Source organism: Gigantopelta aegis, chromosome 1 (genome assembly GCF_016097555.1).
Source record: "Gigantopelta aegis isolate Gae_Host chromosome 1, Gae_host_genome, whole genome shotgun sequence".
Taxonomy (NCBI): Eukaryota; Metazoa; Mollusca; class Gastropoda; order Neomphalida; family Peltospiridae; genus Gigantopelta; species Gigantopelta aegis.
The window spans coordinates 1,885,790-1,908,775 of NC_054699.1; the positions used below are offsets into that span (position 1 = coordinate 1,885,790).

Consider the following 22,986-nt stretch of genomic DNA (forward strand, 5'->3'; position numbering starts at 1 on the left):
AATTTGCACCAAAGAGTGAGTATGGCCGTTTAGAAAATATCGGCAGACAATATTTCCCACAATGCATTGCAGGTCACACTTGGTTGAGTTTTGACTGTAAATAGTTGGATATGGTGTGGTTTAGGTCTAATTTTGGAGCTTTTAACGTAGGATTTCCACTTTGAGTTGGCAATTAAAGAAGTTATTCATATATCAAGGAAGAGTATGAGAAATTTTAGCTTCCAGATCAGCCGCGATTTTATAATATAGACAGTTGAACTCGAAGGAAGCTGTTTTCGATGCTGATTAAATCACAAAATGGCGACAACTTCAGTGAACGTCAGTTTAGATGATATAGACCTGTCAAGTCTCAGGGTAAGTTTGTGATTTAAACACATACAGTTGTGTTTTATAACAAGAATTAAACAATTAACAATTTCATCAGAAGAAAGAATGACCCAGCAAGATTGATTTTTTAATGTGGGGTTGTTGTTTTTTTTACAACAAACTTGCAAGAAAAGTCTTTGTCAGAGAAACTTTCTAACTTGGTTTGTTTGTGAAAGCAAATTAGCAACTGTCAATAATTAATATACTTCACATATAGGATTCCATATCTGAACAATTATATTGATATGCTGTTGTATTTAAAAGTATGATACACATGCATGCCCAGGTTATGGCAGATATTGGTTTTCAAGTTGATCAACTTGATGCAGGTATTGATGCTATTTATCAAAGTATTTACAGGATACATGATGTACAGACCTTGTCACCTACATATGTCAGACTCAGTGTGTTCGATTAATATTTAAGCACATTGTCCATGGTATATAGTTATACTGCCAGTGCTGGAGTTTTTAGAAACTAATGCTGTGGCACACAGTGCTGTCATCACTCCCAACTACCTTTCATCCTTACAATGTTTTATTTACTTCACTGCATTCAGTAGATATATCCATGTAGTGTATAATTTGAGAGTATGGACTAAAAACAAAACAAAAGATTGTAGGTGCCCCTAATAAGCTACTTGGGGTTTATGGGTTTGAAATCTTTTGAAAGTGAACACTGCATTTAATGTACTTTGACAAATTTATGTTAATCAGTGTTTTTCTTACTATTATCTTTTAACAAAAATAAAAAGGTGTCCATTAATTTCTTACATTTCAGGGTACGTAATTTACCCTTCGTACCGTCTGGCAAAAACCCTGTCTAGATAAAACATACTGAAAAGACTTGACTGTATCAGCATATTTTGTACTTTGATTTGCATTTACGTGAAAGTGTGATTTCAGTTTCAAAAGTTTAAATGTCATAAGGACTCCATGTTTACAAATCTTGAGAACCCCCCAGCAAGCCCTGCCGCATGTCTCCTGTAGAACAGAAGATACACTAAATGTTTTGCATGAAACCACGAAAAAGATTGCTATTCAAGACTGATTTACCATGATTTTAAGATATAAGTTGACTGTAATTTGTACAACCAATTTTTACAAGCCATACAGGCTTGTATGCTAGCCAAACTACAGAGTCCTAAATGATTTTTGCTCCCGGACACTCTTCAAAATCACACACTGCATGATATGGCACTTATGGTCTGATTTGTTTCAGTTATTAAATATTCTCCAAATATTTTCTGACAGAAAACCTGACTTCCACTTTTAGTCAGGTTTATAAGTGACACATCTATAGTCCATCCCACAGGTCACACCTTTTTTCATGCTATGGAATTTACTACAAGTTATTCATTTCTGAGCCGATTGTTTTCTAAATTGCACACAAAATTATTTTATATGTTTTATTTTAAAAAAACACACTTATTTTTCTTCTGACATGAAACAAAACTTAAATTATTTACAAAAAAAAAAAAAATTGTAGGAGGATGGGATGGACTAGGTGGTTATGGGTTTGAAATCTTTTGAAATTGGACACTGCATTTCATGTACTTTGACAAATTTTAAACAGCAGTTCTTTTATCTCACAAATGATAAAAATGTCAATAAATTTCCAAGATTTTAAGGTATATATTTTTACCCTTTGTATCTGGCAGAAACCATGGAAGCTTTTTTTTTCACTGAATGAAATGAATATAGGAAGCCTGATGAGTGTGGACAAACTGAAATAATCATAGACTGTCTTCAGTAAGGGGTCATTCCGTGTCAAATCACCCCCCAAAAAAGGAAATTTAAACCCTACCCTCCCCAATTTCAATGAAATTTGGTATATAGAGTTATTGTGGCAGAAAAACCTGAAATTCCAAGTTTCAGCTAAATCGGACCAACGGTTTCTGAGTTATGGCCTTTTCTTTTTTTTAAATTTTGTCAAAAAAGGGTGTGGCTGCCCTTTTTTAAATTGCCATAACTCAGCAACCAATGGTCCAATTTTGACAAATGAGGTATCACTGGAAAGGGGGAATTACAAGGAATCCAAATCTGGCATTATTCCTGATATTTGGGTTACTTTTGGGCTGATGACCGTTTGACCTATATTTTGACCTTGAAATTGACCTTGTGGGACACGTGACCTTGAGATCACCTTTGATTAAAATTATAGCCCAACATGTTATCTACAACATATAAAAAAATTGGAGGTGGAAAATGTTTCATTAGTCAGCAATTTCAAATTGAAATATGTTTATCTGCTGTTGTTCTATGCTCTCTGTATAGACTTCATGCATTTCACTATTAAATGTATATGCGTCAACACTGTAAATGTCATGAATGTTAATGATACAATATAGTGTGGCAACCAGGCAACCAATTGATTAAGGAAAATAGAATCTATAAATCACTACTGGTAGTTTCCTTCATTTTTTGTTAATTTTATATATTATTGTATTTCTGTTTATTTGAGGAGTCTGACTACTTGATTGAAGTCACAAGCTTTCTAGTCTTTAACTATCCATGTTGAACAGACTTTAGAAATTCTGACGAGATAATTTTGGCAGATACTGTAATTCCTGGATGAAGATGATGTCAAGGATTGGGTGTTTATAACACAAAGTATATCCCTTTCTGGAATCCAACACCTGTCTGCTTTTGACGGCCAATGGAACTGCCTTGAAGGTCCATGAGGGTGCATGAACTTGACGTTATAGTCTCCAAATTCCTCTGAAACCTCATCCACCAAACCAATCCAAGGTTTAACCCATTGGGTGATTTGACATCGAATGACCCTAAGCCAAGTGGACCATTTGGAGGAAAATAGAATTACAAACAAAAGAGTGAACCATGTCTGAAGACTATACAAGTCAAAATGTTCATATGTTTCCCATCCAATAGTCGTTTTATTCGTGCATTGCTCGCACAAATATAATTTTGCATATAACCTAGTTTTTATTCATACGGAATTTGGAGCACCATTATAACTGATTACGCAAAAAGGAAATGGGTTACTTGGATTTATTTATGCGTAACCGATAAATGGGTCACGCAGATTTTTAATTTTCAGAAGTGTGTCTAGTGGTGGTGTTAAAGAAAACAAGCAAACTTTTGACCCAAATTGACCCCAAATTGACCCCAATTAACATGTGCCTGTTATAATTGCATTGCACCCCTTTCCAACAAAAGTTCCGTACATGTATTTGCTCTTGGCAATGGAATGTAGTTTTGTTCTTATTGAGTTTCTTGCAAGGTTTTTTTAAAAATCACATTTGAGAATGAGAAAAATGTGTTTTTGGGGTAATATAAACATAAATAAAGACGGGTCGCTGCAGAAAACATTTTGTACAGTATCGCATCAAGATTCGCTATGTAAGTTACAGAGATCGCTACACAGTTTAAAAACAATCAGTAATTGCTGATAAATTTTCAATTGACTACAAATATCGCAAATCAAAATTTTGAAAACAAAATGTTCCCTGCTCTATTTAATGAAGCTTGTCATTTTGCCAAATCAGATAAATATATACTGAAAATAACTCTATATTATCACAATTATCTTTTCTTCTGTTTTTTTCTGTCATGAATTTAACACTTGTGTTTGACAGGTTTGCGTATTATTTTTTTTATTCGAAAGCTGGTTGAATTGCTTATATTATAAGCTGAAGAGTGCTTTAAACAAAAATGTAAATATTCCTTTCGTGTTCTAATACTTTTCTTTTTGTGTTCTTGTGTTAACTATATTTATTCCATTAAATGATTAATAAATGAAGTGGCTCGTCAAACAGGCTGGAGGCCTGTATAAATGATTCTGTTCAAAGATCATTTCAGGTGAAGAACTTCAGCCAGATTGATTTTTAAATTCTGTAAACTGCGGTAATGTTTTTTGAGTATTTCTGTACTTGTTCTTGCAGGACCCTGCAGGGATATTTGATCTGATAGAAGTGGTGGGAAATGGCACGTATGGCCAAGTATACAAGGTAAGTTTTATCCATTCACTTCGTTCAAGGCTCAAAATTCATTTAGTGGAGCACTGCATGGCTCTATATTTGTTTTATAATAGTGTAAAAGTGTGTAAATATACAGCCCTTGAAATTTGGACAAGTTTGCTACGGCAGTTTAATGCTGTCGCAAATAAATTTTGCAACAGCACTACGGCAGCAATTTTAAAGATAAGATTAATGCTGTTAAAATTATTCATCTATGATCCACTGCAGTAATAATATGCTAAAACATGACATCTCAACTTTATTTTAGTACATTTCTATACCGGAATAAACCGATTTATATTAATTGAAGAAAAATTGGGCCACACTAGACTATAAATGCTTTTTTTGGGGGATCAGTAATTGGGCAAAGTTCAGAGAAAAATGCCTACAGACTTTTCACCACTCAGATTTGCGACGGCAATGAAATGCTGTCGAAAATCGATTTTGCGACGGCATTGCCGATTGCTGCCGTGAATTTTGAGGACTGAATATAAAAGATGGGGCCCCCCAAACACTTTTTTGCACCTTCCTACACCAGTGTGGAGTAAAAAGATATTTTAAAATATATATATATTTTTAAAAATAATTTATTGTCCCAGATCAGCTAGCACTGCCAGGGTTGGGAGCCCCGAATCACTGCTGTACATACAATCTTTGATTTTCAGATGTTAATCTTGAAGCAAAAAGCTAGAAATTGAGAAACAGGTTTAAACTGATTCCAAACACAGATATTGATATAAATGATTCACTTTTATAATACTTAGTGTAAGATTGCCAGCCAAAGTCTGCTCATGCACCTGGTTATCTGACAGCATATTTCATGTATATATAGTGCTCAGTGATTGCCTCTTGGTCCCAGTCAATTTGAAGCTTTGCGTCGGCGTGGTTTTAAGGGGCATAATATCTAATATACTCACTGTGGAGGAAAGGATTTCAATTGGTAAAAAAATATGTGTGGTTACGGTTACTTGACCGACCATAATTTTCTTTTGCCATTTTTGCCAACCCTAAATTTTTTATCTATGAAAAAAGCTTTTTCCAAATTTTCATACATATAAATAAGCAATAAGCAGATCAATTTTACCTTGTCAAATGAGTCCTTTGACTTCGTATATCTCATAAAATCATAGTGGGTGCTGCTGTCATGGTATGCAAGTACAATTTAGGATGGTGATGTCTTGCATGCCATAACTAAGTCACTATGACCTACTTTTCATGCATTATGGTATATTAAAGAAAACCTTGTCCAGGTCGTATTTTCTGTATCAATTAATTTTGGCTCATTGTCAAACATTGGATGCAAACTGTACAACTTTTTTTGGGGTGTCCGGTACTATAGCGTGGGTCGAAGTGATGTCAGCTCCGACCAACTCCTGTATGCACAGTGTAAACAAATGCTCTAATTTACGATAAGGTGTTTCGCTTTTAAGCAACCTGACTTTAAGACAACCTAAATGACTTGATAGTGTAATCAACTATTTAACTAAATATATTTCAATCAACAGAACGAAATGGAGTTATAGTATTTTTCTTTGTTAAAAAATTCAATGAAAAAAATGCATATTATTAGGCCTATTGGTAGGGTACGTTGGAGCAAAAACGACCACTCACAATACCCATGTGATAATTTTCTTTTCTTTGGGACTATGTAATTGGTCAGTTTTGTGATTTTAGATGACACTTAATCAAGGGTTTTACAGTAATAAAGCAGAACGGCTGATAATGTCCATTACCGTTTTAGGGTTGGCAGGTTATCCCACAATACCCTCTGATCTGAATAAAACAGGCTCATATTTTTGTGTGTGTCTAAACAGTAATTACCTTGACTGGTGACCTTTCAAATATACACCTGCCAATCAGGAACCACAGGTACAGGCCACGGAAAGAAAAGACCAATTAACTATGAAAACGCTCTGATTATCATTTCAATACGTGGGTTTATGTATGGACAAAACATAATACAGTTATTTTGACACTTTGACAATGTTGGTTTATTTTGTATTGAAAAATAATATATACTTGTTGCTGAGTTATTGGGATGGGTATTATTACAGAACATTGTGATGCATCTGCAAAAAATCAGGTACACTTGTTTCTTCAGTTCTAAGGCTAATTCCTGACATGACACGTTAAGTATAGGTAACCTACGGCTCGCCAGAGGGCGTAATTACTGGGATGGTACAAAATGGCTGCACCCGTTATATATAATAACCATCACATTTAACCATTTTATTAATTAAATATAAAATTATACTTGTTAATATTAAGCAGTAATGTGCATTATATATCGTTGCATATGCATACCAGTCCAAAAGCCTTTCACAAGCATTACTTTAACCTTCTGGCTGCTGCAGGCAAGATATCTGGCTCGACGTCACACAAGTTGACATACTGTACACTGTATACAATGCATTCCCCAATTCATATTTCCCGCCGTTTTGCACACAGCACTCACCGGAAATAATAAAATACAGGAAAACGATTACTTGACAATTGGGCAGCTTTAGTTTTTTGTTTTTCAATCGAAAATACTTGGGAATTTTAGTTGAAAGGGTGGTTTTTGGCAAGTATTTTCGCTTGACAAGTATTTTCGCTTGACAACAGTGGCAGAACATTGCAGTCATTTTGAGAATCAGTAGCTGATTGTGACCGCTAATTTGGTAATAAACTTTATCGTTTTACCAACAACGAAAATCACCAAATATTGGGTTCGTTTAATGAAACAATTGTAGTCAGAGAAACACAGTTATTGGGAATAATAGACATAAATACTGACATCTGGCCACAAATGCCCATAAGTAAACACAATTGTTTAGGTTTTTTGCCTAATTTTAATCAACATTAACTGATCTACAATATATAAATTAGTAAAACCTACAAAAATAATACTTATCGATTCAAATATGAACTTTATATATATTTAAATGAATATATGTGAGTAAACGTTTTTGTCAAAAAATAATCCAGTAGTCTGAAGGTTAACTAGGTCACTGTGACTTGTGCATTATTATGTGCTGATTCAACAAAGTCCTTGGGTGGGGTATCATGTACCTCACCAGTATTCTTGTTTATTATTATGATTTAATGATTTTTCAAACAGTCTTCCGTTGACAATGTAACTCAGCTGACTGATGTCATATGTCATGGCCAAAGCATTTCACACCATATTTAGGGAGAATTTTTCTTTTCTTTTCTCTAATCTGATGGCAAAATATTTGAAATCTATAAAAGACCCACCATTGTTAATTTTAGCCCAAACGTTCACACATACCTCTCCTTGTGACAAAGACAGAAGCCATTTAAAAAGAAATGATTGTTCTATTATCATGTTGTTGCTTCACTTTAGTTTTCTTAAGAGTTGAATTTGTGTTCACAATTGATTCCTTATACATGGATTCAACTAACCCACTGTCAGACAGCCCAGATAGCTGAGGTGTGTGCTCAGGGCAGCATGCTTGAACCTTAATTAACCACTTTTTTTTTTTTTTGAAATGTACAAGTTGTGATTTACCTGTAGTTTATGGCTTCTGGTTTCTTCTCGTGGGGTGAAATCTAGCTCAGTTGGTATAGCATTCAGCGGAAGTTCTTGGGTCCTAGGATCGAACCTCTCTGATTACGTTTATTCCTGTTCTAACCAGTGTGCAATGGCTGGTATATTAAAGGCCATGGTGTGAGCAGACCTGTCTGGGGGGAAGTGCCATAGTGCTATTAATAGAATTATATGTCATATAGTTTCCGAAATATTTGACATCCAATGGCCATTGGTTAATTGTAAAATCAGTTTGATCTGGTGGTATCATAAACAGGCCTTTGGGTTTTACGGAAACAATTGTTTCTGGTACCATGTCGATAAAATCACACAACCAAAATTTTGTTTCGCATGATTATTATATTGCATACGATTATTCAACGGAACCTAAAACCAGTTATCGATCAATTCCCATGATCACAAGGCACGGAACCGAACAGGTGTTTCCCATGAAATTTGAAATCCTATGGCCTGCATAAAACAAAGTTTAACCTTTTTATTTCTTCTCTAGATTACTGTAGATGAAATATCATAATTACCATGTGTAAGACACCTAAATGTAAAGCCAGTTATAACATTCCTCCCTTTTATTATATTCGACACTGTTAATAAAATTATTCTTTGGGCTGTTCCAGATTTGGATCACATGAGTGGGGGTGGAAGACAAAGTGGTTATTATTTATTTTATGCCTGGTGGACCAGTTGCATTTTTTTCTCTTATGCATATTTAAAAATAATAATAAATATTACAATGTGGATGATGGTACATGTATGTCAAACAATCGCCCCATCCTGATACAGCTGGTAAACCTCCAGATATTCATTTCAAGCATTGGAGTTTAGTATTTCTATAACATTAGAACTGCAGGAATTGTGAAAAAGGAATGTACCTGTAATCTAGATATTTTGGGATAACTTCCATCTCATAATGTTACACTGTGATTTGTGGGAAGCACAACATCTTGCTCATTTCACAGCCTGCATTTATAAAAGAACTGCCTGAAGTGCCATTTTTTGTTTTGTTTGAGCTTGATATGTAAAATGTATGATATACATACACATGTATATACACAGTACACATGTATGTATGTAATATATTAATGATAAATTAATGATGTTACACTTTGGCAGCACTACATACATGTATAATCATCTGATGGTAGCTCGGCTTAGCTTGGTATTTTGCCTGCCAGCTAAGTGTTTCGGCTGGTTTACTCTGCCTGGTGTACGTGAAACGTTCACACAATGGAGCCGAGATGGGGGTATCTACAGTATGAGACCAGCTTTCCTGCATGCCTGGCGTAATACGGGCGGTATGCCACAGGATGCACATTCCCCTGCTGCCAGGAAGCCAGCTGGGAGCTGTGTGCTGAGCCGAGCTTTTATTGCATGTCCACTGCAGCTGGCGGACATAATGAGCAGACCTCCCTTGTTTAAAGGGGAGCTATCGCTCTCTCACTCCCCTGAAACTAGTTCAAGGAGAGTATTTTGTAGCTCCCCTTAGGATACGTGTGAATTTTAATGATACCAATATGGTAATCTCTTAAATGGCACCAAGACTGGTATATCAAATGCTGTAGTATGTGCTGCCCTGTCTGTGGGGAAATTGCATATAAAAGTTACGTTTCTGCTAATAGAAAAATGTAGCTACATTATAAAAAGTTTTACAACCAATAGCCAATGATCAACAATTCCGTGTGAACATTTTTTTCCGTCATTCCCGCGAGACTAGTTCAAGAAGATTAATTTGTAGCTCCCTGTTAATGTTATCATTATGGTGATATCTTAAATGGCTCCCCATAATTTTTAAAGTATGGGGAACAATTAATCATTTCCCTCACTTTTTGTTCTATTGTGTAAATTAAGATCTGAATGAACTAAAAAAAAAAAAATAATAATAATAAAATGATCTGAATGAAGACCATCTAGCCACCAGAACACAGTGGTTACTGAAGCCTTAGGGCTGGTGGGTTCTTGTCCCAGTACCGTCTCCAGCTAAGATTCAAGGGGTGGGATGTAGCTCAGATTTAAATTTAAAGTTTTTAATTTTACTTACCAGTAACAATATCATTAGAGCACACTGATGTTTTGATCATCGGCTATTGCATGTCAAACATTTTATGATTCTGACATATAGTCTTTGAAGACATCCTGGGGCAGGATGTAGCCCAGTGGTTAAAGCGCTTGCTAGAGCACATTGATTTGTTAATCATTGGCTATTGGATGTCAAACAATTGGTACTTTTGTCATATAGTCTTAGAGCGGAAACCCCCTGCATTTTTCCTTTAGTAGCAAGGGATCTTTTATTTGCATTATCCCTAGACAGGATAGCACATACCACGGCCTTTGATACACCAGCCGTGGTGCACTGGCTAGAATGAGAAATAGCCCAATAGGCCCATCAATCCAATACCGACTGCCTGTCAAGGGAGTGTTTTGTCATGCCCTACAGGTGGGTTCACGTCCCAGGACTGGCTCCATCCAAGTTTCAGTGGGGGTGTGCTCAGAGTCATGCCCTACAGGTGGGTTCACGTCCCAGGACTGGCTCCATCCAAGTTTCAGTGGGGGTGTGCTCAGAGTCATGCCCTACAGGTGGGTTCACGTCCCAGGACTGGCTCCATCCAAGTTTCAGTGGGGGTGTGCTCAGAGTCATGCCCTACAGGTGGGTTCACGTCCCAGGACTGGCTCCATCCAAGTTTCAGTGGGGTGGTGCTCAGAGTCATGCCCTACAGGTGGTTCACGTCCCAGGACTGGCTCCATCCAAGTTTCAGTGGGGGTGTGCTCAGAGTCATGCCCTACAGGTGGGTTCACGTCCCAGGACTGGCTCCATCCAAGTTTCAGTGGGTGTGTGCTCAGAGTCATGCCCTACAGGTGGGTTCATGTCCCAGGACTGGCTCCATCCAACTTTCAGTGGGGGTGTGCTCAGAGTCATGCCCTACAGGTGGGTTCACGTCCCAGGACTGGCTCCATCCAAGTTTCAGTGGGGGTGTGCTCAGAGTCATGCCCTACAGGTGGGTTCATGTCCCAGGACTGGCTCCATCCAACTTTCAGTGGGGGTGTGCTCAGGCTTTCTTTCTGGGTATGGCGATATAGCCAAATTTTTGTGCATATTTTATTCTAAGTTAACCATTTGACAAAATCAGTTACTCTTATCATTACTGTATGATTTTCTTAACCCTAACCCTACACCTAACCCATTTTCTTTCTGGGGAGGCCCCCCATACTCCCAATCATCTGCGGATGCATTGAAGTACACACATTGTAAATATTCAATTTCATAGCGCCATACCCAAAAATTTCTTTCTGGCAGAAACACTGGTGGTAAATATATAATTTTGTTTTACCACTTTCCTGCCCTCAAATGTGATTAATTTAAAACCACTCTTAATGTTAGTCTTTTTGTTTTTCATTTTTGTGGACATGTTATTCTTTATTGGTGTGTCACTCATTAGTATTCCTGTGTTTCTTTATTTTTATTTTTTATTATTATTTAAAAAATTTTTTTAATTGATCCTAAATTTGTACTTAACGTGTGTAGTTATTTATTACACAGGAACTTGTGTTACAATAAATAATTTACACATTACGTTTTATATTATAATAAACAATTTACACATTACATGTTATATTACAATAAACAATTTACACATTACATGTTATATTCTCAGCATATATACATGTGTAAACAAAATTGTAATATTATTGGCTGATAAAAATTTTGACTATATGTATTTACAGTGTTTAACTTTTTTTTATTTATTATTTATATATTTACCAGGTATTTATTTATTTAGCCTTTAAAACTCATTTGAATATGAACTACGTGTTGTACTTTCCAACCTTAAGGTTCACTGAAAGTTGTAAGATGGCAGCACCAGTCAAAATAGCTCAGCCTTCATAAACATAAGCACAAAAATTCCTAATTAATAATTTAATGACAATTTCAAAATTGAACCATGATATTAAGGATTGTCTTCAATATAATCCTTTAATATGGGATGACATTGTTCTGTTTGCTCTCTCTCTCTCTCTCTCTCTCTCTCTCTCTCTCTCTCTCTCTCTCTCTCTCTCTCTCTCTCTCTCTCTCTCTCTCTCTCTCTCTCTCTCTCTCTCTCTCTCTCTCTCTCTCTCTCTCTCTCTCTCTCTCTGTGTGTCTGTGTGTGTATGTGTGTGTTCTTAACCATATGCCACCAAGACTGATACCTTCCTCCACACTTTATTTTCTTTTGAAAAACTATGTGAGCGAACAAACACTGGCAGATTAGTGTCTGTCTTTAACACAATGAGGTGGGCCGCCTTTTGCTGACGTAACAGTAAAGGGATTTGCCACTCATGAAGGATTGACCCATTAAAACATGACTAGGCTAGACTCCCCTACACTTGACTAACTTGTTATCATCATTCACGGTCCATTAAACATGTTCAACGAGCACCGTTTAGTCTGGTTTAGTCTGGTACCTCACTCGAGTGTCTGGCAGGTCTTATCAAAGTGAAGTTTATTATGTACGAGTGTGTGTCGCTTGCCAGCTTACTTTTAATAAGCTAACATGCACTGTGGGTTTTTTGTGCAGTACATGTATGCCTCATAATAGTTTTATTGGGCATAATATGAAGTGCATTTCTCAGTGATATAGACACGTACATGTATATGAAGCAAAGTTATATACAAAACAAAGCATAATTGACAGTAAAAAGGATAACAAAAATACATATCATTAGGGTTTCTGCCAGAGGGTAAAACGAATATGGCGCCATATCCAAATCTTCTTCTTCTTTTTTCTTTTTTATCTTTTATTCTTCTTTTTTTTCTTTTTTTTTGCCAGTAGTTTTTAATCTTCGGCTATCAGATGTCAAACATTTGTTACGTCTGACATTGGCACTGGTCAGGTCCGACTAGTAGTTTTTAATCTTCGGCTATCGGATGTCAAACATTTGTTACGTCTGACATTGGCACTGGTCAGGTCCGACCAGTAGTTTTTAATCTTCGGCTATCGGATGTCAAACATTTGTTACGTCTGACATTGGCACTGGTCAGGTCCGACCAGTATTTTTAGTTCCGACCATCACCAATGCTGCTAACCTGCCTTACCAACATAATAAAGTGACAAATTTCACACTTTATGTTATATTATATTCCCTGATAATTTCTAGACTTAATACATGTGTGTACAGAATGTAAGAGCTGGAAATTATTGAACTATTGTTTATTTAATATTGTTTAATTTCTTATCCAATTTTTTTTTTTTTATGTTCACCAAATTGTGAATTATTTTATTTTGCCTAAAGCAGTTTAGTTATCATTTAGTAGGGGTCGAGGCGTAGCCCAGTGATACAGCGCTCGCTTGAAGCGCGGTCTGTTTGGGATCGATCCCCGTCGGTGGGCCCATTGGGCTATTTCTCGTTTCAGCCAGTGCTCCACGACTGGTATATCAAAGGCTGTGTTATGTGCTATCCTGTCTGTGGGATGGTGCATATAAAAGATCACTTGCTGCTAATCGAAAAAAGAGTAGTGCATGAAGTGGCGACAGTGGGTTTCCTCTCTCAGTATCTGTGTGGTCCTTAACCATATGTCTGACACCATATAACCGTAAATAAAGTGTGTTGAGTGCGTCATTAAATAAAAAAATATTTTGTTTAATTTGATTTAAAAAAAAAAGTTTTTTAAAGAATTTTCAAATTTATGTAATTATGATCAGTTAATACATACTTGCTTCGCAATAATGTTGTTTCTGATGTTAACATTTTAGAATGGTATCAGATTTATCTGGTAAATTTGTGTTTCTGTGTTGGACTCGAGGTATTAACTTTGATTTGGAATATGATTGGTTCAGACCGCATGTGTTCTGTTAATTCAGATAATTTAATTACAAAGTCATTTGCTTGCAGAGTTCCCCAACAAAGACCTTACAAATTGAATTGAATTTTGGACAAATTCCAATTTTGTTTCTCCATTTGTGAGTTAATTTTGCTAAGAGGAGCAATTTATTTCTGCAACTTTTTCTGACTAATTGTGACTTTTAATTATGATTTTCCTTTGATTCCGTTAGAGAAAGTACAAAGTCTGTAACATTTGTTGACAGCATAGCTAATATACTTGGCCAAAACAGTTGAGCAAATGTGACAACACTTGCACTTAGGTGAAAATATTGTTTTATTATTCATTGATAACAAAAAGTATTTTTGTTCTTTGGTTAGAAGGGGTGGGACATAGCCCAGTGGTAAAACTAGCTTGATGTGTGGTCAGTCTGGGATCGATCCCTGTCAGTGGGGCCATTGGGATATTTCTCATTCTAGCCAGTGCACCTGTGGGATGGTGCATATAAAAGATCCCTTGCTACTACTGGAACAAAATATGCCTGGTTTCCTCACTGAGACGATATGTCCAAATTACCAAATGTTTGACATCCAATACCAACCTCTTCAATTGCCCATGGACTATATTCAGGGCTTTTTCAATGGCATGGGGTTTTGTTTTTGTTTGCTGTGGTGGACATTTTCTTAATGGCAGGGGTTGCAATAACTGATGTTTAATAAATCAGTGTGCTCTAGTGCTGTCATTAAGCACAACTAACTTTAATGAAAATGTACTGAAGTGCCTTCCCTTTCCTAATGTTCATAACAGCTGGTAAAGAGTTGTACACCATTCAGAAATGCATTTCAAGTTATTTTAATCTTAATTACAACTTTCCATTCCATGTATTTTGAGGTGGAATGTTTTGAGCCTAGCCCAGTGGTGCCTAGCCCAGTGGTGCCTAGCCCAGTGGTGCCTAATTGGGCTTTGCTTATTTTGGCTATACTTGTTTGGGGCGCATTCTTTCATCACCTTGGAGCAATCTAAAACCTTGTATTAAATCCTTTTCAAGTTCACAGTATGGATTGGTACCCTTAGAAAATTTGAGGGTTTGGATTTTTACCCATTTCATCATGCTTACTACTGGATCCTGATTACGTATATATATATATAGATTTTATAGAAATATTCTTTCACTTCAGATTGGTTTGAGCTATTTTGAGACTCTTGTTCTGTTTGTACCTACATGTACAATATTTTACCTTTCAATGCATTTATGTTTAATATTTGATCTTTCAGTGTAGATGTGTTTAAAATATATAATATTTGACCTTTCAGTACAGTACGATTCTGTTTAAAAATATATTTTACCTTTCAGGGTCGACACACGAAGACCGGACAGCTAGCGGCCATTAAGGTTATGAATGTAACTGAGGTACGTCACAGATTGAACAGAAGAATTATTGGAGAAATTTTTATTGTTAAAGTACAGACCAGTATATCGCATAATTTAAATTAGTGTTACCATAATAGAGGAGCTAGAGAACAAAATTTACTTGCGTCATCGGAAACAAAGTTTAATATCCCTTATCCCCATAACCCATAGACAATAATAACATGGCATGAAGTATTTTTATTATCCACATAGTTCAAGATATTCAGGGAAATATAACCAGTATGACAGACATGTTTCATAATGATTTTCCATGCACAACGAATGACATAATTTTGGGAAGCTACGTCATAACATAATGCAGCTTCCCTAGTCTGTGTATGTGTTTACCAAATCGGCGTCTCCTTCTAGTTACATTTTAAACGTTCTGACATGGTCCCCGCTTGTTATTCATAAAAAATTTTTTATGGATAATAAAGAAATTATTACACTCGCGTGTGAATTGTACTGATTTTACAAAACTCGTGTCAGGATTCATGTATTACCCTCGCTCTACCTCAACTCGTTTCGTAAAATCAGTATGACACATGAAGCTCCTAAAATAATCTGTTAAGTTCTCACGGCTCTGAATCCATCAAATTATATTTAGGTACAGGTATCTCCCATATCCCACACTGCGTTATGAATTGCATTGATTTCGTTTGTTGTTTTTTCCTGGATGATGTCTTTAAATTGTAAAATTTAGAAAAGGATTACTACAAACTGAAAATATGTTAAGATAGAATCTGAATACCGGTAATAATAATTCTTTTGACGAATAATTAATTTAAAAGGACTTAATTAATTTAATTTTTATGTCTAATGTGATAGGATTTGATTTGTTAAAACAGCAGGATTAAATTAAATTAATTAGTTCAGAAGGGCTTAAATAAGCAGCTTAATTAATATTAGTTAAGGAATAATTATAATAGTCTTTATATTTAATTTGATAAAATGTGAAGTCTTTTGTAAACATTTGTTTGAAATAATAAAATACACCATATTTTAAAATGTAGTTATATTTGTATGTGTATATTCTTTAAACCTAATGATCATAATGCAGAGAGCTGTAAAAATATTTGTTTTAAAATATTTTAAAATATTAATTAAAGATGTGCCATTTTAAAATTTATTATAATTTTTTGAATGGAAATGCACATTTAAAATTGTTTTACGGCAACAGTTTTAAATCCAGTGAATAGAGCTTATACAAGCTTAACTTTGTATCAGTGCATAGGATGACTGCATTCCAAGAATACATCATCCCCAATATTGCTAAAAGATATTCACTTTTGCCTCCCATTTGATTACCGTTTGGATTATATAAAGAATGTGGTGGCTGTCGAGCAAGGAATGCACGGTGTTAATGTCACGTCTCTGATGGATTTGGGAATCCCAGCTCCCAGAGCAACTGCCTCCGTGCCTAAATAAACAAAGCTTCATTAAAACATGCTTCTGTGTGGACACAAGGATTGACCCACTTTTCTCTCCCCCCCCCCCCCCAGCAGTACACACGCATGTTGTGCTTTTCGACATGCTCAAAATTTATTTGAGCACAATACAATGTATCTTGTGAATCTTTTATCCCAGAGAGAAAAAAAAATGTGTGATGTATTAAAATGGGGGATGGTTTGGTGATGCTGTTTACAGTGAATATACACAGTGTGATGCTAATCTGGCTTGGGTCGCGTTGACATTATGACAAGCCCGACTCTGTGTGTGACTTGTTGATGCGGGGTTAGACGCTGGCTCCTGTGTTGACATTTCCCTGCTCAGAGTAGACTGTAGAGGAGTAAAACCAGTACGGGCTAAAACATTATGAGTTTGGGAGCCGGTAATCTCGGGGTTCGACATTCAAACATTGTATACTTTTACACATATAATTGAGCATTTACAAGTTGAAAATCCAACCTCAAGGTTTCAGACTTGATGCCATAGGCAAATTGGGGGGTAGGGGTTAAGTAGTGTCAGATAATGGCCCTATGTAAGCACTAGAGTCAGTCTTCGACAAGAAAGCTGTGTGATAGCTCGCACTCTCCTTCACACTCACCTGGAAAGTTAGGAGAGCAGTAAATTGATTGCCTCACAAGAAAATGTTTAATTCAATTTCATTTGAAACTTTATGCAAATTTGCTTGCCTGGCCACTTATTTCAAGAGAATGATTTTCAGCTTTTCTTGATTTTGCTCTTAGTGATGACTGAAAGTCGTTCTCTCTTTCCCCCCCCCCCCCCCCCCAAAAAAATCCAATGTTTTGGGGGGTTTTCCAAGCAGTTTGCTTGTAGATAGGACTTCAGTGTGATGACCGTACTATAAGTAAAAATAATTAAATTTCCATTAAATTCAATACAATATAACTTCATCCCATTGGTCCAAACATAGCAATGGGAGTTTGTTCCTCTCTCGATAAATGTAAACATTACGTTGTTAGGGAACATCATATCTGATGACATCATTTCATACGGGCAAGTTATCTTGGGGGGCGTTATTGTTTATGGACCAAAAATAATTCCAAATAAATTATGAACTTTTAATGTTATTATTAGCAAGTTTGAGATTCAAATTTAATCATAAGTATTGTCTGTTATTTCTTTTACGTTCATCTGGGTATGAAAAACCCCCCAAATCATCCGTAAACGTATGTGAGAACAGCTTCGCTGATTCACGCAGTTTGCGGATGTTTGTTTTTGTTCATACCTTGATGAACGTAAAACAAATAACAGACAATCCTTCAGTGGTAGAGCACTTGCCTGGTTGGATTGTAAATCAGTTACACATTGTGTGACAAGTGTGATGTGAATTAGCATAAATCACAAGATGGGATATAAATCATATTTCACAAAAAAGGAAAGACATTTTTTATTTATTATGCACCTTTTTTTCTTTTTTTGTCTCGGACCCTTATTCTAAAAATAAAACAACCACAAATGATGTCATTGATCAAAGAGGTCATTTTGATAAGCAATATCACTGCAGTAAAAACACAGTCAAACTTGTGATTGTTACTTTAACTAGTGACTGATAGCACAATTATTTCACTCAAAGGCCATGGTATGTGCTATCATGTGTATGGGAAAGTGCATATAAAAGATCCCTTGGTACTAATGAGAAAATGTAGCGGGTTTCCTCGGAAGCCTACATGTAAAAATTACCAAATGTTTGACATGTAGTAGCCGATGATTGATTAATTAATTAAATTAATCAATCAGTGTGCTCTAGTGGTGTTGTTAAACAAAATAACTATTATTTCACTGTTATTTTCAAATATTTCATTCAGTGTCTTATAATAAATCAAAATTGCTCAGAAAAGAACCTTTGTTATTCATATCCTAAAAATGGTATATATTCATATTGATATAATGTTTTCAAATGTTATATAAGGTACATGAATATATGACTACAATGCTATATGTTCTCTGTTCACAGGAGGAAGAGGAAGAGATAAAATTGGAAATCAACGTGCTCAAAAAAGTAAGTGTTACAGCAGTTTATTCCATTATTCTTGACATCATTTTACCACTTGACAAATACCAGCGTTTAGGATATCAGCACTAGTTACTGTGTCGTTTAGGATATCGGCACTAGTTACTGTGTCTAGTTGCTCCATCCAGAGTGCTACTAATTCATCGGATTTCATGAACTGTAGCTGCCCCAGTGAAAAGTGATATAAATGTTTACAGGACTTGAAATTTATCTCAGAAGTATGGTAGCACAAATTGTTTGGGTTTTTTGGGGTGTTTTTTTGTCTGCCCACAAAATTTTAGTTTTGGTGATCTAAATAAAAATGAGCAGGATCATATGATGTCAGTGAGCAGGATCATGTGATGTCAGTGAGCAGGGATTATGTGATGTCCATGAGCAGGATCATATGATGTCAGTGAGCAGGATCATGTGATGTCCATGAGCAGGATCATGTGATGTCAGTGAGCAGGGATCATGTGATGTCCGTGAGCAGGATCATATGATGTCCGTGAGCAGGGATCATGTGATGTCTGTGAGCAGGGATCATGTGATGTCCGTGAGCAGGGATCATGTGATGTCCGTGAGCAGGGATCATGTGATGTCCGTGAGCAGGATCATGTGATGTCGGTGAGAGGATCATGTGATGTCAGTGAGCTGGATCATGTGATGTCCATGAGCAGGATCATGTGATGTCCATGAGCAGGATCATGTGATGTCCATGAGCAGGATCATGTGATGTCTGTAAGCAGGGATCATGTAATGTCAGTGAGCAGGGGATCATGTGATGTCCATGAGCAGGGATCATGTGATGTCGGTGAGCAGGACAGACCTACTGCACTGACATTAATGATCCATAATGTTGGCTCCACAGGCACCAGCTCATCCATGAAGATGAATGTCAAATTAACCATATTTAACAACACTGAACATTGTCAAAGACTTGCTTTGAAAGCAGTGTAAAAGTATTGTATAAGTGTTACCAGGCAGGCATTTCAGAATTTGTTGAAATACATAGGCATTACAAGTGTGGGAGCCAGAGAGGCACTCCCCCACCTCCCCAACCAACTGAAGATATTGCACTGCCCCTCTTCCCAGGGAGACACACACACACACACATATGCATACACACACACACATGCATACACACACACAGATACACACTGACACACACACACACACACATGCACACACACACTGCCACACATGTGCATAAACACACACGCACACACACCAGTCAGTGGCATCTTCTACTGCCTATGAACTAATTACCTATTTAAGGCACATGCCCTTTTGAAAAAGTTATTGTCATAATTTTGTAAATGTTGATATAAAAATATTTTTAAAACTTATTTGTAGTATTCCCATCATCGGAACATTGCAACTTACTATGGTGCTTTCATCAAGAAGGGTCCGCCTGGAAAAGATGACCAGTTGTGGGTAGGTTCAACATTCTCATAGTGTCTCGGTGTGTATGTTTGGCGGCCATCTTTGTCCGCCTGGAAAAGATGACCAGTTGTGGGTAGGTTCAACATTCTCATAGTGTCTCGGTGTGTATGTTTGGCGGCCATCTTTGTCAGCCTGGAAAAGATGACCAGTTGTGGGTAGGTTCATCATTCTCATAGTGTCTCGGTGTGTATGTTTGGCGGCCATCTTTGTCAGCCTGGAAAAGATGACCAGTTGTGGGTAGGTTCAACATTCTCATAGTGTCTATCTTTGGCAGCCGTCTTTGTTGCTATTGTTATGTGAAAAAGTATTTTTATTAAATTAATTTGATATCTATATCTCATCGTTACTCCTTTCCAGGTTGAATTTATTGTAAATTTAAAACCAGTTAAATAATACATTACTTTTTAAAGGTGACATTCCTTTAGGTTTTTTATTTATTTATTTTTTATGGGGTTTTTTCCTAAATTGTTTTCTGCATTATGTTGTATATTTTCTGAAAGTATAATTCTGAAGCAATGTAACAGATGAATCATTGGCAATATACATGATTGCTATAGATCTAAAGTAAACAAAATAGTTGAATTTATTTGTAACTACAAGTGTTTTTCTTACATGTAAAATCTATATATGTTGGAGATGTGGTTGTTTGTTAAAATGCATTCATTTGGTGTTTTTAATATATGAGAAAAAGCTGTGTTTAAATGTTGTCACTATAAAGTATAATGGTAATATTTTATATCTCTCACTTATTCTTTCAGCTTGTCATGGAGTTTTGTGGTGCTGGTTCTGTTACCGATCTAGTCAAAGGTGAGAGATAGAATTTATTTTCATGCTCGTTTATATCCGTCTGCGGTACAAGTATGCTTTTCCTGAGCATAAGGCTATGGAATTTAAAATTTGAATTAAAATAGAAAGATTTTTGGGGTTTTTAATGCAACATAACTAAATTTACAATTATAATTTACTATTGGTACAGTCTGTGGTATGTACTGTCCTGTCTATGGAAATGTACATATATATAAAAGATCTCTTGCTGGGTGTGGGTTTTTTTTTCCCCTCACCTTTACAAAGTGAAAAGGCAAGAAATGGGTTTTACCTTTCCAACCTCGGTGGCAACGTCATCAACTTTTACATTTAGCTTGATGTTAAAGTTTCGTGTTTTGCTTCATTTCCTCACAAACTAAGTTCTACAGTGTACATCAATGAAACTTGGTTTATAGTTACATCTATGAATGTTCATCTCAATGCATGTTTAAAAAAAAAAAAAAAAATATGTTAAATAAAAATATTAAAATTGAATTTATTTAATTACATATTTTTGAAGTTGAATTTTTTTTTTTTTTTTTTTTTTTAAATGTATTGAGATGAACATGAATCGATGCAACTATCAGTGACACAGAATAAGTTACTGCTTTGTTGTATGTTGTATGAATTTGGCTCCTATTAAGCAATGATAGAGATAAATGTTGTGTTAGTATTTTGCATTAGTAAATGGTGTTTTACCGGCCTCGGTGGCGTCGTGGCAGGCCATCGGCCTACAGGCTGGTAGGTACTGGGTTCGGATCCCAGTCGAGGCATGGGATTTTTTATCCAGATACTGACTCCAAACCCTGAGTGAGTTCTTCGCAAGGCTTAATGGGTAGGTGTAAACCACTTGCACCGACCAGTGATCCATAACTGGTTCAACAAAGGCCATGGTTTGTGCTATCCTGCCTGTGGGAAGCGCAAATAAAAGATCCCATGCTGCCTGTCGTAAAAGAGTAGCCTATGTGGCGACAGCGGGTTTCCTCTGAAAAACAGTGTCAGAATGACCATATGTTTGACGTCCAATAGCCGATGATAAGATGTGCTCTAGCGGCGTCGTTAAATAAAACAAACTTTTTTTTTTTAAATGGTGTTTTAAAATGGTGACATAAGGCTACATCTTTAAACATATTTATGTATTGGCCGACTACTGCAAATTATGTTGCATCCACCATTCCTAAAAAAAAGATAAGTAATTTAATTGTTTTTATGTATAATACTTTTACTACATTGTTGGTCTTTCTCTCTCTGTCTCTGTCTGTCTGTCTCTCTCTCCATTATTATTTAAGTCTAAAAATATTACAATCAGAATCAAAAATGTTTTTGTCCTGTGAAAATTTAGGTTGATTTGTCTGTGTGTGATGAAAGGTTGATGTTGCCTGGTACATTAGTCAGTTCTGACACAACTTGTTTAGACTGGGGCTTGTTTTGATGTGGGTTTTCAACACATCCATGACAAAGTGACACCCAAAAGTTCAGCTGGTTGTACTGCTGCCCTTTTCACTGCATGTGGACAAAAAGTGATATTGGTTGTTTTCTTAGTAGCATTTTGTGATACTGAGGGGAGAGAGAGAGGGAGAGAGGGAGAGAGAGAGGGAGAGAGGGAGGAGGGGAAGAGATGGAGGGAAGGGGAGGGAGGGGGAGAGAAGAGAAGAAGAGTGGGAGGGAGGGAGGGGGGAAAGAGAATGAATGTACGAGAGAGAGAGAGAGTGAGAGAGTGAGTGAGAGACACAGAGTGAGTGAGAGAATGAAAAAAAAGAAAGAAAACTAACTGGCTGTTGTCAAGCACATTGTAATATTGAGAGAGAGAAACAGACAGAGAGAGGGAGGGAGAGAGTGAATGAGTATATGTGCAAGATAGAGAGAAAAAGACACCGCTACAAGTAGCCAAGTGTTGTCAAGAACGTGGTAACATTCCGACACCTGCTGCTGTATGACTCAGCTACAAGTGTATCGTCTCAGAACCGACTCCGTTTCTAGACCAAACATTTCCTGTTTGCTTTCAAATTTTGATCTGTCATGTTGTTTATTTTACATTATTTACAATTAATTAATTTCTTCTTGCAGCTACAAAGGGAAGCTGTTTGAAAGAAGAATGGATAGCCTACATCTGTAGAGAGATACTGCGAGTAAGCCATTTTCTAAACAGATGGTCTTTTTAATTTTTTTACAAACAGTT

The 22,986-nt window shown here is 36.4% G+C and overlaps 1 protein-coding gene across 5 annotated transcripts in view; it reads left to right on the forward strand.

The window, feature by feature from the left end:
* Positions 1 to 22,986, forward strand: part of LOC121369061 (misshapen-like kinase 1) — a 170,078-nt gene continuing 147,092 nt past the window's right edge. For 3 of the 5 annotated variants that reach the window (XM_041493893.1, XM_041493917.1, XM_041493900.1), the window contains exons 1-7: positions 55 to 354; positions 4,271 to 4,336; positions 15,044 to 15,100; positions 18,522 to 18,566; positions 19,914 to 19,994; positions 20,762 to 20,810; positions 22,875 to 22,936. In XM_041493893.1, coding sequence (XP_041349827.1) covers positions 298 to 354; positions 4,271 to 4,336; positions 15,044 to 15,100; positions 18,522 to 18,566; positions 19,914 to 19,994; positions 20,762 to 20,810; positions 22,875 to 22,936 — 417 coding nt within the window. In that variant the 5' untranslated portion in view covers positions 55 to 297. Of the gene's footprint in view, positions 355 to 4,270; positions 4,337 to 15,043; positions 15,101 to 18,521; positions 18,567 to 19,913; positions 19,995 to 20,761; positions 20,811 to 22,874; positions 22,937 to 22,986 lie in introns of all 5 variants that reach the window. The other 2 variants (XR_005957556.1, XM_041493909.1) reach the window with 2 other exon arrangements.